This window comes from Ranitomeya variabilis, chromosome 1, assembly GCF_051348905.1.
Source record: "Ranitomeya variabilis isolate aRanVar5 chromosome 1, aRanVar5.hap1, whole genome shotgun sequence".
NCBI lineage: Eukaryota > Metazoa > Chordata > Amphibia > Anura > Dendrobatidae > Ranitomeya > Ranitomeya variabilis.
In genome coordinates this window covers 1,060,341,933-1,060,357,817 of record NC_135232.1, presented here as the reverse complement: position 1 = coordinate 1,060,357,817, position 15,885 = coordinate 1,060,341,933, and the positions used below count along the sequence as shown (strand labels likewise).

At 41.8% G+C, this 15,885-nt stretch overlaps 1 protein-coding gene across 5 annotated transcripts in view; it reads right to left on the bottom strand.

Annotated features, from left to right (window-relative positions):
- Positions 1–15,885, bottom strand: part of ATP8A1 (ATPase phospholipid transporting 8A1) — a 263,767-nt gene that overhangs the window by 157,856 nt on the left and 90,026 nt on the right. For 3 of the 5 annotated variants that reach the window (XM_077279833.1, XM_077279835.1, XM_077279837.1), the window contains 2 exons: positions 5,142–5,211; positions 2,501–2,628 (listed from right to left, as the gene is read on the bottom strand). In XM_077279833.1, the coding sequence (XP_077135948.1) occupies positions 2,501–2,628; positions 5,142–5,211 (198 nt within the window). Of the gene's footprint in view, positions 1–2,500; positions 2,629–5,141; positions 5,212–8,914; positions 8,989–15,885 lie in introns of all 5 variants that reach the window. The other 2 variants (XM_077279834.1, XM_077279836.1) reach the window with 1 other exon arrangement.

The window sequence follows — 15,885 nt, the reverse complement described above, 5'->3', positions numbered from 1 at the left end:
TCTTATACCTTTCAGCATACTGTCCTTCATATATATTTCACCTGTCCATTACGGAATATTAATTTTTTCTATTAGAGTATAATTATTTTATTGTATGCTTATACCTATGGTTAATGTAGAAATAAAAGTGACTTTGTATGTACTTTAAAGACAGATTTCCTGACTCCATTTGTTCTAATATTTTTATGTATATCTATGGGAGTTTTCTGCTGCATTGTGGCAGTTCTGAGAAGGCCCCTCTGACTCCGTTATATTTTATATACCCATAATATTGCTCTAATCTATTTGTTCAGGTTTTTGCTTTATGCGAGAGGGGCAGAGACCCGGATTCCAGCAATCTGTAACTTACTAGACTGCGTGATTTTGTTTTAATAGAATTAGTGATAATCTCCTGCTGATAAAACACTGAAGGACTAGAGGTCTTGTGCCTGCCCTCACCACTGACTAATAGCCTGTCAATACACAGCGTACACAGAAATCCCCCTGTCAGTGGTGTGGGGTTATACGCAGCTTAACAACTCGGCACACTGCTAGATCAGAAGAGTAAACTGTAGTTCTGCTGCACCCAGTAAACTAAGTGATACATCAATAGAATCAGGGTCTCTGTCCACACAGAAAAAAATTGCTGACAAAATCCCTTCAAAGAATTGGTTAGATTCTTTAAAATGAAAGCAAGGGCAGACAAACATAGGAAATCAAAGCATATGATAGAAAACCGCTGAAATGTAACTGGATGACATGAGTATCATGTAGAGTTTGTTGCCATTAGCTTGTATACACTGGGTCCATAGTCTTTAGAATTCATTATCTGATAAAATGAAGTCCTTGCATCAGACCTCAGGTGTATTTCATATTTCTCTTTAATATGTGGCATTAGGTAGATTTAATAAGACTTTTTATATTCTGGACAAGCCGACCTTTATTCATTCATGTTTTTTCAGACATATAATATAACCTAATCGAAACAACGCCAAACTTTCTTCAAGAAAAAAAAAAAAAAAATTTATATATATATATATATATATATATATATATATATATATATATATATATATATATATATATATTATATCTTTTGGACTATAAGATGCCCTTTTTAGTAAGAAAAATCAGGATGTGGTTTCCGATGATAGAAGAGAATGCAGATTATTAAGAGAACTGCGCTTTCTCCTCCAACCTGACACCGATGTAACTGATCAGCGCACAGCAGGAAAGGAAGCTACCAAAGCTGAAGGATTTGTTACAGGTCTATGAACACTTCAGACTGTGGTGATATTTAGTGTGTATGTTGATGTAGCAGACCTGTGTGTGTGTATATATTGATGTAGCAGACCTGTGTGTGTGTTGATGTAGCAGACCTGTGTGTGTATTGATGTAGCAGACCTGTGTGTGTATTGATGTAGCAGACCTGTGTGTGTGTATTGATGTAGCAGACCTGTGTGTGTGTATTGATGTAGCAGACCTGTGTGTGTGTTGATGTAGCAGACCTGTGTGTATATTGATGTAGCAGACCTGTGTGTGTGTGTGTGTGTGTGTGTGTGTGTGTGTGTGTGTGTGTGTGTGTGTGTATATATTGATGTAGCAGACCTGTGTGAGCGTTGATGTAGCAGACGTGTATATTGATGTAGCAGACGTGTATATTGATGTAGCAGACCTGTGTGTGTGTGATGATGTAGCAGACCCGTGTGCATGAATGTCCATGTTGCAGGGCTGTGTGCGTCCGTGTAGCAGAGTTCTGTGTTTTTGTAGCAGAGTTGAGTGTGCATTTACTGTGAAAGCAGGAGTGTTATGTATAAATGTGCACTGCAGGATACATAATGCTCATGCTGTAAAGCTATATGTGTGTAATACACAAGCTGCGGATAAACACTAATAGCAGCCATTTCACTTTCCCAGTGCATTGGTGATATTGATCCCTCCCTTTCTTTACACTGTCAGGGAAGTTTTAATCAGTAGGAACTTTTTCCTATATTCCACTGCCTAAACCTAGGGTGCGCCTTATAGTAAGGTGCGTCCCATAGTCCGGAAAATATGGACATGTATTTTTTCTCTTCTGTCCCCTGCAGGAGGAGGAGTGTGAGGAGCATTATTGTGCTGGGATGCATCATTGTGTATGCATAGAAAAAGAATAAGGATAAAACTAAATCTTAGTTACATAACATTAGAAATTATTCTGCATCAGAAAAAAAAAAACAAATATGTAATTAAAATTTTATTTCCCAATAGGCAGTTAATATAATTACAATATACATTTTCACAATTTACATATTTACACACATTTCCGCTTCTTCTGTATGTAATATTCAATATCTAGTAATATCATTATACTCCAGTTTCATTAGACTTTGTGCTCAATTACACATTTTAATAGCAAACTGTTAAAAAAAAAAAAAAAAAATTTAAAAAACAAAACATTGGCCATTTCTTTTACAATTCTCATGACCCTATAATATCATCACAGGGGTAATAATGGCGTCATTTTTACTTGCTCCATACTCACACTTTGCCATCCAGCCGGAGGTTTCCATTGAAATCGTACAGATGCCTGTTAGGGCTTTCACATTCGATCCTGCCGGACAAGCCCATCAAGGTGTCAATGTCTTTCATGTCAGCCGTCAGGGAAAGACCCTGGAAAAGAAATCCAGAAAGACAAGAGAGGTGTTAAAGAGCGGTATATACACAGTGTCAGCCTGGGGTGGCAAGAGCCCACCAGTAACCCTGACTTGGGGGGCCATGCAAATATTACATTACCGCTTTCACAAATTTACTTCTGCTTCTATAGAAAACACACGGTAGATTGTTGAATGAATGACGAGATCCTTCTTTTGTCTGTCCATAGTGACTGCATGTACTGGCCAACTACTGCTCATGTTGGGGTAAGTGGCTTGCTCTTGTTTCGGGGCCCACCGGGGAATTTACCCGTTCTCCTGTGGCCAGACCGAGCCTGCACTTACACCTCTAGGCGCCATCGGTTAGTTTTCTTGCTACACTATTAGTTAAGATATTTTCTAACATTTTGAACTTGATTTTTTTTTTTAAACCACCAGAAAACCTCTCGATGTGATCGCTATTTTAGCCATGTTGCTTCTTGAATGGATTAGTGTAGCGGCTCCCGCCACCATGACGTATCCCGGGAATATAATGTAATACTATGTGACGAGAATAACCTATTAAACTGGCAAGAGAATGTCTCCATAAATTCAGGGTTGGTGAAACATAATTTGTAATTAGTAATCACCTCTAAGAATATTCCCATATGATAGTAACACTGTATCATTTGATATCTATACACAACCCGGACTTATAAAAGCACCAAGTCAACTTAGCGTGGCGTACCAGCGTGGCATACCAGCGTGGCGAAACAAGACAGGATGGCTAAATGTTTGAAAAGAAAGACTGAAGGATCTGACAAAGTAGAAACGCAGCACTTGCGATGATGGACTGCAGCGGTCTCAGAAAACATGGCTGTCATATACACTATGAATGCCTTATGGTGCTTGGCTTATACACACACATGGATGCATGAGAGGCAGCGGAGGAATAAAATGGACAAATAAGTGTTCGCAGGAGAGAGTACACAATGTCTGGAGAGCGCCATTTTATAGACCTCGGCATCTTCAGGTTATAAAGTCTGGACGGTGTCTAGACATCAAGTGGTTTGTTCTCAGTATTACATAGCATTAGTATAAGCGTTTAATAAAATTTACATTGTTACCTTATCAGCCCCTAATTAGGGGGATACATTCTTTTGACAATCTGTCAGTTGAATCACTTATGATGAACCTCATCAGGGCTGTTGGGTAAATTTATTGTTTTGAAAAAAAACTTAATAAAAGCACAAAAATCATTGAGCGAAACGGGTCGTTCATTTTCATAAGTCGCCGACTTTTGGCAAAGTCGGCGTCTCATGAAACCCGACCCGATCCCTGTGCGGGGTCGGCCATGCGGTACGCGATCCTGGCGCCAAAGTCGCGTTTCGTATGACGCCAATGAATGAGCGTGGGCAGAGTGATGACATAGGTCTTAGGGGAGTGAACGCCTATCGTCATGTTATCGCTTGTGAGAGAGACAGACAGAGAGAGACAGACAGAGAGAGAGACAGACAGAGAGAGAGAGAGAAAGAGAGAGAGAGAGAGAGAGAGAGAGAAAAAAAAAAATTTCCTTCATTGGGTTTTCGTGTTTCGGCCGAAACCCGACTTTTAACGGTGGTCGGCCGATTTCACTCGACTCGACTTTTAAGACAGTCGGGTTTCACAAAACCCGCCTCGACCCTAAAAAACTAAAGGTCGCTCAACCCTACTTATCAGCACTATAGGTGCTAGAACTCCCTTTGCTTCATTTCTGGAACTGAAAGGCTGCCCCTCTGTTAAACCTGTGAGACGTTTGTCAGACAGGAGAGCAGGAGCAGAGAACAAAGAACTACATAATTTCCTGTCATCCGTCTCTGCTCATAAAAAGGGGTTACAATTCACCCCAAGCACTATGACTTATACAGAAGACAGCAATGCTTTGGAGTGATATATTTGGGGAGGGTAAGACATCATTGTTTAATGATTTGCAGATTTTCTATTTATATATCCTTTCATCTATCAAATGAGATCAAGTAGTCTGAAAGTAAATAATTTACATTTAAATGGTTCTAGCTTCTTTAAAAAAAGAACAATAAAGAAGCCGAACCCAATGTTAAAGTTACATTTGTGTAAAGCAACTTCATTTAATTACTGTATCTTTTTGACTATAAAACTTTCCTATAGCTCTGAGAAAGCTTCCTGTGCTCGAGGAGAATACTGACACTATGCATTGGTAGTTCTCTCTCCTACAGCCAGACACTGATCAGTGTGATCAGTGCAGGCCATGGGAGAAAGTGACCAAGATCTGCCTCACAGGTCATGTGATCAGTAAGATGCTGGTGTGTGGTAATGTAGCTGAACTGTGTCGATGTAGCAGAGTTGTGTGGCTGAACTCTGCTGATGTAGCAGAGTTGTGTGCTTTTATATCAGAGTTGTATGTGTAGAATATACACAGCAGAGCTGAATGTGCTTGTACTGTGTGGACAGCAGTGTTGTGTATGTGTAAATTACACTGCCGAGAAAAAAAATATCAAAAGATCCACCTACTTATACAAACTCATTGTCACATACCTGGCGGATTTTCAGATTGGTTTCCCCATCAAGGTTTGAGGTCTCAATGTAGCACATGGCTTGCGGCTCACTGGGGTAAAATAAAATACGGTATGAGGAACAATAAATGACACAGGAAAAGCAAAGGTAGAAGAAAAAAAAAAGTTTATTTTTTTGTTTTTCACTTGAAAAGTAGAACACACTGCACAAATTACAAAGGAAAAAGCACTAATTTACAAAATGCGTTGGAAGCCAAATGATAAGCTTAGACAGCCGCCAGCTAAGCTGCAGACATCACTAAAAACTATAAAGTTTGCTTGATTTGTCCTAATGGATTTCTGCAACAGTGTATCAGACTAAAATAAGAAAAAAAAAGGAAATAAGATAAATGGTGACAAATGCTAAAAGGTTTTGCTACTTTAAAGGTGATCCTAAGTGTCCAATGTACAGATGAATGTGGGTAATAGTAATAAGGGGCAATTAGATTTGCATTACTTTAAAACCAGGGGAATAGCGTCATAAGTATTCCCCCTCTACATTTTAGGCCGTATTCCCTGGTTCCTTTCAAAAGTCCTATTTTTTTTTTTTTAGAGCCATTGATTTGATTGTAATGATATAAATACATCTCCTGCATGGAGCCATAGTACGCTTGTGTAGATCGAGCCCTTCTCGAACACGTGCGTGTATTGTGCCATCTCACAGATAAATTCTACGTGAAAAACCCTAGAAATGCTGTACATAACCATAGTAAAAGTCATTTACAGTTTGTAAAGCAAATATAAACATGTTTTTAGCCTTTTTTTTGCTTGCATTTTGTTATAATTGGGGCAGCTGCTCACCAATGCTTTTGGAGCAGGTTGTGAGCAGAGTCAATCTCCTTCCCCCTCTGGCAGCTGACAATCTTTCCAAAAAGGTGAGCATTGTGGGAAAATTTATAATATACATTTGTATTTCCCTAGTCTATAAAAATAAGATTTTTAATGGTAATACAAATGCAAATAAATTTATACAATGTGACTTTCTGGATTTTATTTGATATTCCATCTCTCAATGTTAAAATTAACCTACCCTTAAAATTATAGACTGTTCATGTCTAGAAACTTACAGAATCAGCAAGGGATCTAATACTTATTTCCCCCACTGTGTGTGTATATGTGTATGCATATATGTATATTTTTTTTATTAAAAAAAAGTGACATACTTTATTGGGTTATATATATTTGGGGGTTCTGGACTTTTCAGTCACCCTAAAGAGTTTAAAGGAACCATAAAATAAAGCAGGTAGCGTATGGTTTTAAGCAGATAAGAACCACCATGCTTTCAAATACAGCATGACGCGATAACTGCATGCCCCCTAAGAAAAAGTGGTCCATGCATCCCCGCAAAAAATGACATTATCATATGCAAATATAATACATTTCTTTTATCAACACAAAGTCAGAATAAAACATGAAATCACATACAAAGATAGAAAAGGGAAAAAAGGGCAATCCTAGTAAATAACCATGAGTGTGGATTAGTGAGAGCCAAAGAGCGAAGCCTTACACGTAACATGCAGTCAGCGCCAGGCAGAACATGCGACACGTGATCCAGCCGGCATCTGCTCTGTGCAAGGGATCCTCTAGGTTGTGGACTGAACATTTTGGAAACCATCAGAATGGTTTTCATTCCAAAAGAAATAAATGAAAAACATTTTAATGGGTTTCCTAACCAGTATGGGACCACTTGAATATACATGTATCCAGGGGTGTAACTACGACAGGTGCAGGGGTTGCAATCGCACCCGGGCCCTGGAGCCTAGGGGGCCCTAAAAGTCCCTTTGGCCTATAGAAAAAGACTATTGCTATTAAAGATTTAAAATATTTGGGGGCCCCGTTGGAGCTTTCGCATCGGGGCCCATGAGTTTCAAGTTACGCCACTGCATGTAGGTACATTTATATACATATTAAATAAAGGATATATACCGGTATATAGGCCTGGTTTGAGAAGTGGTATCCGATGAATAGTCAAATTTAAAAGGAATTTGTCACCAGGTTTTTTTCCCCCTGGAAACATTAATGTGGACATTAACGCTTTCAAAGACCAGTCCAGCAATACCGTCACATGGGCAGTCCTCTCCTTTGTTACTTGGAAATCAGCGTTTATATTGATATGAAGATGAGGCTAAAGGACTATGGTAGATCTGAAGCCTCTGTTACTCCAGCTCTATTCCCTGCCCAGTGTCGTCCCCTCTTGCTTGCCTGAAGACACATAGCATAGAGGCTGTCAGTCAAGCAGGAGGAGGTGGCGCTGGGCAGGGAATAGAGCTGGAGTGACCGAGGCTTCAGATCTACCAGTCAAGCAGGAGGAGGTGGCGCTGGGCAGGGAATAGAGCTGGAGTGACAGATGTTTCAGATCTACCAGTCAAGCAGGAGGCGGTGGCGCTGGGCAGGGAATAGAGCTGGAGTGACAGAGGCTTCAAATCTACCAGTCAAGCAGGAGGCGGCGGCGCTGGGCAGGAAATAAAGCTGGAGTGAGAGGCTTCAGATCTACCAGTCAAGCAGGAGGTGGTGGTGCTGGGCAGGGAATAGAGCTGGAGTGACAGATGCTTCAAATCTACCAGTCAAGCAGGAGGCGGCCGCGCTGGGCAGGAAATAAAGCTGGAGTGAGAGGCTTCAGATCTACCAGTCAAGCAGGAAGTGGTGGTGGTGCTGGGCAGGGAATAGAGCTGGAGTTGCAGAGGCTTCAGATCTACCAGTCAAGCAGGAGGCGGCGGCGCTGGGCAGGAAATAAAGCTGGAGTGAGAGGCTTCAGATCTACCAGTCAAGCAGGAGGTGGTGGTGGTGCTGGGCAGGGAATAGAGCTGGAGTTGCAGAGGCTTCAGATCTACCAGTCAAGCAGGAGGCGGCGGCGCTGGGCAGGAAATAAAGCTGGAATGACAGAGGCTTCAGATCTACCATAGTCATTCAGCCTCATTTACATATGAATGCAAACATGGATTTCTCAGTAACGGAGATACGGATCGACAATGTAAAGGTATTGCTGGACTTGTCTTTGAAATGGCTACGTGCGTATAATAGTTTGTGGGATTTAATCCTGCTGACATTCCCTTTAACAGGGTTGTCTGGGACATAAGAAGTGATCAGGACAGCAGCCCCCACATAGCTGCTCAGTATATAAGTGAGTGGGAGGTAAAGTGCAGAACTGGGCAGCCACCATCGTGTACCGGGCTGCGGTGGTCAGCCCCATACACTGCTTTCATCAATCCGCTGGTGAAGCAGATTTCACCGATCTGATATTGATGACACATCTAATAAAATCTGTCATTAATTATTAAGTCCCAGAAAACCCCTTTAAAGTGAATATTCCATTTCTCCAGTCATGTCCGTGTTAGCAATTACTAGCATTCCCCATGAAACGATCCGGTCTTCTTCTAACTCTGCATTGTGTCGGTTTGTCATTTCTCCTACAAATTTATGAATAAATTGCCAACTGGGCGTTACCAGAGTGCGTCTTTCCATCGTCTCCAATCTCAGAGTATACAGGGGCACACCCCAAACTATTAACACTCAGTTTTCAATTTATACACACATTTACAGGAGGAATAAATGAGGATCACCATAATTAGGAATTGTAAAATAGACTTGTATCATCAGGAACACTGATCTACTAGCACAGCCATGTCAGCAGGGCAGACGGGGCCATTTCTTTTTTCCATAGGCATGCTGTCTGGACTGCGTGTGCTCTTTGGTGGGCATGGCGTGTAAACACAAGAGGACCCCCTTGTACAGAGCCGACTCCGCTACTCCTCTGACCTTGAAGACAGACTGATGAGATCAGCCGGGAGATGCTCCCCATTGGTCACTCTCACTATCTCGCCTATAGTCACCTATGTGTCCCAGTATGGACATGACCACAATGGAGGAACGATGGAAAACATGAAGGAGACGACACCAACAAAGACAGAAGAAAAAAAAGAGTAAAGTAGAACATTTGTCATTAAGAAAAGACTGATGTTTCCATCTTCTATTCCTAACTGGGTCTGAAATATACTGTACATGAAACGGATAGAATATATTCCATGCCATTGCTTTACATCTGTCAGCAGAAAATGACTGTTCAAACCAAGCCCAGGCGCTCAGTGCGCCACCTACTGGTCTCCCTTTTGTTTAACAACTTGAACTTCAGAGGAGCCAGAAGAGGATGGAGATCGATGGAAAACAAGGCAATGGGACTGAGCCGCTTGGACACGCCAAGTGTATACTGAGCGCCTGTGCTTGGTTTGAACAGTCACTTTGTACTGATAGACTCCCTTTAACTTCACATGGTTGATAGGAAATCATTAATGTAAAGTACAGGACCAGACAACCACTTAAAAAAAAAAAAAAGTGGTGGCTCGAGACTAGGAAATAATGGCCTCTAGAATAATGTTCCACTAGAGACCGCATCACTTTAGGGTTCCATGTTGCAGCTCGCCATGTAAGAACTTTTTCATGAATAAAAACAGTTAAAGCAACTTGCATCACTGGAATCTTACCATACTTGCTCAGGTCCGGAGTTCCTGCCTCTGTGCTTCTGCTAATTGGCCTCTATCTCCATTATACAGATAGAAGGGGTCTGGCTCCGGTATTAAAGTGGATCTGTCAGCAGGTTTGTGTTATGTAATCTGAGAGCAGCATGCCATAGGGCATAATAATACAGAGCAGGAGTCTGATTTCAGAGATGTACCACTTACTAGGCTGCTTGGTGTAGTATTCTGTGCTGTAGATGTAGTAGCGGTGTGTAGAACCCCGCTCATACCCCTGATTGACAGCTTTCTGTGTGCATTATACACTATATACATCAAGATGCCAATCACTAGTGCGTGCGGGGTTACACAAATCTGCTGGACTGCCTGGCATAAAACACCTAGTCCTGTAGTGATAATCTGCTAAGAAAACACAGATTTCATTGAAACTTCAAAACTGCCTAGCAACTGACATCCCTAGAGTCAGGCTCACTTGTCACTTATTATGTTGCTATCAGATTACGGTAAATATCAAAAACCTGCTGACAGAATCCCTTTAAAATAAGTAGTCAGGCAGCCACCATTAAACATTGTTCTGGTCACAGGGAAATTTGTTGTGTGTGAACACTGGATTAAAAGCACAGCAGCATTCAAAAGTAGAGCAAGTACATGATACAGTATATAAAATTGGGTACAGTAGTACAACGTATGTGCTGTAAATGTTTTCATAATAATTTGCGAAAGTTATGAAATGTCCTATAAATGTCTGTTTTGTTCCTGATCTAAGGATCTCAGCTTTTAGTTGACATGAATCTGTGCTGCACTTTATGTACATGCTCAGTAGTGACCAGAGATGTGGGATCGGAGTTGAGATGAATCTGTGCTGCACTTTAGGGTCATTCCACGTCAAGTGGACCAGTTTTAAAAATGGTCCCCACTCGACCTTCTCCGATTTTGCTGAAAATTTATAAGGATGTACATGTATGTTTGAAAAGAGGTTCTGTACATTTTTAGGGCCAGATCTCAAATACATTGGGCACTGTTGACCTTTCACTGGAGGTTCCACCAAGCCTGCGGCTTCAGCCAAGAGGAATTTGCAAACTTTGGCACGTAGCCATTAGAGTTCTATACTGGCTATGATGCTGAAATTTGGCATACTAGCTGAACTTTTGCTGCTAAACACGATAAAATTATTATCGGCTATGACAAAACAATATTTCGGCCGCAATTTTATGTCAAAGTAGCTTGAAAAACGCGTCGCATAAAATTTATGCCAAACTTTGCCCATATATAACTCAAGACCAAAAACCAATAGTAACTGGTGCTTTGCCCTGTACACCAAACATCTACATGACTTTGCATTGCTGCAATATCACGGTCAAAGCATATGTATTTGTGGAAATATTCACACCCACATATGATGAAAAACTTAAAAACGAATTTTACCTATTTTTAGGTCAAATTTCTCAAAAAGGGTACCCCTAAAATATATTAATTCTGATATCATTAGAAAGAGCACATTTTTCTCTACAAGGATCATTGTTTGTTTTTTTGGAGTCTCTCAGTTTAAGAAATGAAAAATGCCACTGAACATGGTGTTATTTATTAATACGCAATGAATGGTAACTGCACTATTCAAACCCTTGCGTTGGTCCATGGTGGTTATACCACAACCAATTCCCTAAGAAATGGTATTATAATCCTATTAAGAATTGTAATAATGCTGTCTTTCGAGAATTGGCAGCCCCATCGCCTAGGAGCCATGGCCGATAGCCGTGCAAGGCGAGCCTCGGGCGGTCTATCGCAGGTTCCGAAGCCTGAGGGTGGGTGTCTTTGCCTAGGATCCCAAGCCTAATATTGGGTATCTTTTGTTGGTTCCCAAGCCATAATGTTCAGTCTAAGGGTACTGTCACACAGTGCAACTTTCCAACGATCACGACCAGCGATACGACCTGGCCGTGATAGTTGGAAAGTCGTTGTGTGGTCGCTGGGGAGCTGTCACACAGACAGCTCTCCAGCGACCAACGATGCCGAAGGTCCCGGGTAACCAGGGTAAACATCGGGTTACTAAGCGCAGGGCCGCGCTTAGTAACCCGATGTTTACCCTGGTTACCAGCGTAAAAGTAAAAAAAAATAAAAAATGTACATACTCACATTCCGGTGTCCTTCAGGTCCCTTGCCGTCTGCTTCCGCTCTGACTGAGTGCCGCCGTAAAGTGAAAGCAGATCACAGCGGTGACGTCACCGCTGTGCTCTGCTCCGGCAGTCAGTCAGAGCGGGAAGCAGACGGCAAGGCACCTGAAGGACACCGGAATGTGAGTATGTACGTAATTTTTTTTTTTTTTACTTTTACGCTGGTAACCACGGTAAACATCGGGTTACTAAGCGCGGCCCTGCGCTTAGTAACCCGATGTTTACCCTGGTTACAAGCGAACGCATCGCTGGATCGCTGTCACACACAACGATCCAGCGATGACAGCAGGAGATCCAGCGACGAAAGAAAGTTCCAAACGATCTGCTACGACGTACGATTCTCAGCAGGGTCCCTGATCGCTGCTGCGTGTCAGACACAGCGATATCGTATGGATATCGCTGGAACGTCACGGATCGTACAGTCGTAGCGATCAAAGTGCCACTGTGTGACAGTACCCTAAGTGGTCTGGAATTGTTGCTGAATTTGCAACATAATCGGTTCAGAGAAGCTGTATTGTCGGCCCATTGCTGTCCAAAAAGGTCCAAATCTTGACATTGGCACCTAAAAGTTGGTCCATTAAGGCTATATCAGACGAATTCGGTGTCTCTGAACGAATGGTCAAACAAGCTCGAAAGCTTAAATGTGAACATGGGATCTTAGCCTTACCTAGAATCAAGTGTGGCAAGAAAGTTTCTGAGGAAGTGAAGAAAAAGGTGCAGGCATTTTTTGAGGCTGATGAATTCAGTCGAATGTGCCCTGGTAAAAAAGACTATGTATCAGTGCGAATAGCAGGAGAAAAAAAGCAGATGCAAAAGCGACTATTACTGAGCAATATGAGGGAAATGTTTGTTGCCTATCGGAATGGCTCTGAAATTAGATTTTCCAAGTTTTGTGAGCTTCGGCCAAAGTGGTGCGTAACCGTTGGATCTGCTGGAACACATTCCGATTGTGTGTACCATTCACCAAAATGTCAAACTAATGCTTGCAGCATGCCCAATCAATGATGACTACAAAGAGCTCATATGCAAAATGGTCTGTGGAATTGAATCCAAGGACTGTATGCTTGGCCGTTGTGATAAATGCCTGGGTCCTGAAGTTTTAAAAGAATTTCTAGTCAATGTGTTTGTCAACAGTGACCCTGAAGATATTATTGAGTTCAAACAATGGATTCCCACTGACCGAGACACGCTTGATACGAAACAACTGACTATAGAAGATTTCATTGAAGAATTGGTTTTGAAAATTTCTAAACTTTGTAGCCATCACTACATCGCCAAGCATCAAAGTTGCTATCTGAAATCGTTGAAGGAAAATCTGAGACCTGGAGCGCTTGTGATCCTTATGGACTTTGCTGAAAATTACTCATTTATTGTTCAAGATGCCATTCAAGGTTTCCACTGGGAAAATAGTCAAGCTACAGTACACCCATTTGTAATTTACTTCAAGGAGTTAAATGGTGAAGCTGCGCAGAACATCAGCTTGTGCATAATCAGTGATTGCTCAGACATGACACAGTTGCAGTCCACACTTTCTTAACAGTAATTGTGGAGTATCTCAAGACTCATCTATGGGATTCGTCATATCCACTACTTCAGCGATGGATCTGCAGCCCAGTACAAAAATTTCAAAAATTTTCTCAACTTGTGCTACCACAATGCTGATTTCAATATCAGCGCTGATTGGAATTTTTTTGGTACCAGTCATGGAAAGTTGCCCTGTGATGGGATTGGAGGGACAGCAAAGAGGTTGGCAGCTCGTGCCAGTCTTCAACGCCCAACTGAAAACCAAATACTGACCCCGGTGGATTTATTCAACTTTTGCAACAAGCAACTGCATGGAATCAAGTTTTTTTTTGTTCCAAAAGAAAAAATTGACGAAATACGGGTAGTTCAAGAGGAAAGGTTCAAAGATGGACATACGATTGCTGGAACAAGAGAAAATTACCAGTTTGTGCCAATTGATGACAAAAAGATTCTCATTTCAAGGGTGTCAAATGACCCATCATCTTTCATTGCCCATGTAGATAGATCGGTCAGATCAGAAATGCCTTTTGTGCCAATTGCAAACCTCCAGCCAGGGCAATACATTGCCTGCATTTACGATAGGAACTGGTGGATTGGAAATATTTCTGAAATTTTAGTCCACGAGCATGATGCATTAATAAATTTCATGCATCCTCATGGACCAGCTAGCTTCTTTCACTGGCCTGTGAGAAATGATACATGCTGGATTCCCGAGCTGTCAATCATTGCAATAATTCCAGCACCAGCTGCAACAGCAATGGACCGACAATACAGCTTCTCTGAACCGATCATGTTGCAAATTCAGCAACAATTCCAGACCACTTAGACTGAACATTATGGCTTGGGAACCAACAAAAGATACCCAATATTAAGCTTGGGATCCTAGGCAAAGACACCCACCCTCAGGCTTCGGAACCTGCGATAAAGAGACCGCCCGAGGCTCGCCTTGCACGGCTATCGGCCATGGCTCCTAGGCGATGGGGCTGCCAATTCTCGAAAGACAGCATTATTACAATTCTTAATAGGATTATAATACCATTTCTTAGGGAATTGGTTGTGGTATAACCACCATGGACCAACGCAAGGGTTTGAATAGTGCAGTTACCATTCATTGCGTATTAATAAATAACACCATGTTCAGTGGCATTTTTCATTTCTTAAACTGAGAGACTCCAAAAAAACAAACAATGATCCTTGTAGAGAAAAATGTGCTCTTTCTAATGATATCAGAATTAATATATTTTAGGGGTACCCTTTTTGAGAAATTTGACCTAAAAATAGGTAAAATTCGTTTTTAAGTTTTTCATCATATGTGGGTGTGAATATTTCCATAACTACATATGCTTTGACCGTGATATTACAGCAATGCAAAGTCATGTAGATGTTTGGTGTACAGGGCAAAGCACCAGTTACTATTGGTTTTTGGTCTTGAGTTATATATGGGCAAAGTTTGGCATAAATTTTATGCGATGTGTTTTTCAAGCTACTTTGACACAAAATTGCGGCCAAAATATTGTTTTGTCATAGCCGGTAATAATTTTATCGTGTTTAGCAGCAAAAGTTGAGCTAGTATGCCAAATTTCAGCATCATAGCCAGTATAGAACTCTAATGGCTGTGTGCCAAAGTTTGCAAAATCCTCTTAGCTGAAGCCGCAGGCTTGGTGGAACCTCCAGTGAAAGGTCAACAGTGCCCAATGTATTTGAGATCTGGCCCTAAAAATTTACAGAACCTCTTTTCAAACATACATGTACATCCTTATAAATTTTCAGCAAAATCGGAGAAGGTCGAGTGGGGACCACTGGTCCACTTGACATGGAATGACCCTTTATGTACATGCTCAGTAGTGACCAGTGCTGTGGGGTCGGAGTTGAGATGAATCTGTGCTGCACGTTATGTACATGCTCAGTAGTGACCAGTGCTGTGGGGTCGGAGTGGAGATGAATCTGTGCTGCACATTATGTACATGCTCAGTAGTGACCAGAGCTGTTGGGTCGGAGTGGAGATGAATCTGTGCTGCACTTTATGTACATGCTCAGTAGTGACCAGAGCTGTGGAGTTGTAGTTGAGATGAATCTGTACTGCACGTTATGTACATGCTCAGTAGTGACCAGTGCTGTGGGGTCGGAGTGGAGATGAATCTGTGCTGCATATTATGTACATGCTCAGTAGTGACCAGAGCTGTTGGGTCGGAGTGGAGATGAATCTGTGCTGCACTTTACGTACATGCTCAGTAGGGACCAGAGCTGTGGGGTTGTAGTTGAGATGAATCTGTGCTGCACGTTATGTACATGCTCAGTAGTGATCAGTGCTGTGGGGTTGTAGTTGAGATGAATCTGTGCTGCACTTTATGCACATGCTCAGTAGTGACCGATGCTGTGGGGTTGTAGTTGAGATGAATCTGTGCTGCACTTTATGCACATGCTCAGTAGTGACCAGTGCTGTGAGGTCGGAGTTAGGGAAATTGAGGAGTCGGAGTCAGAGGTTTGGCTTACTGACTTCCACAGCCTTGGCTGCAATACCAGACTCAGACCATGGACAAGAGTGATGCTTTTTCTGGGAACA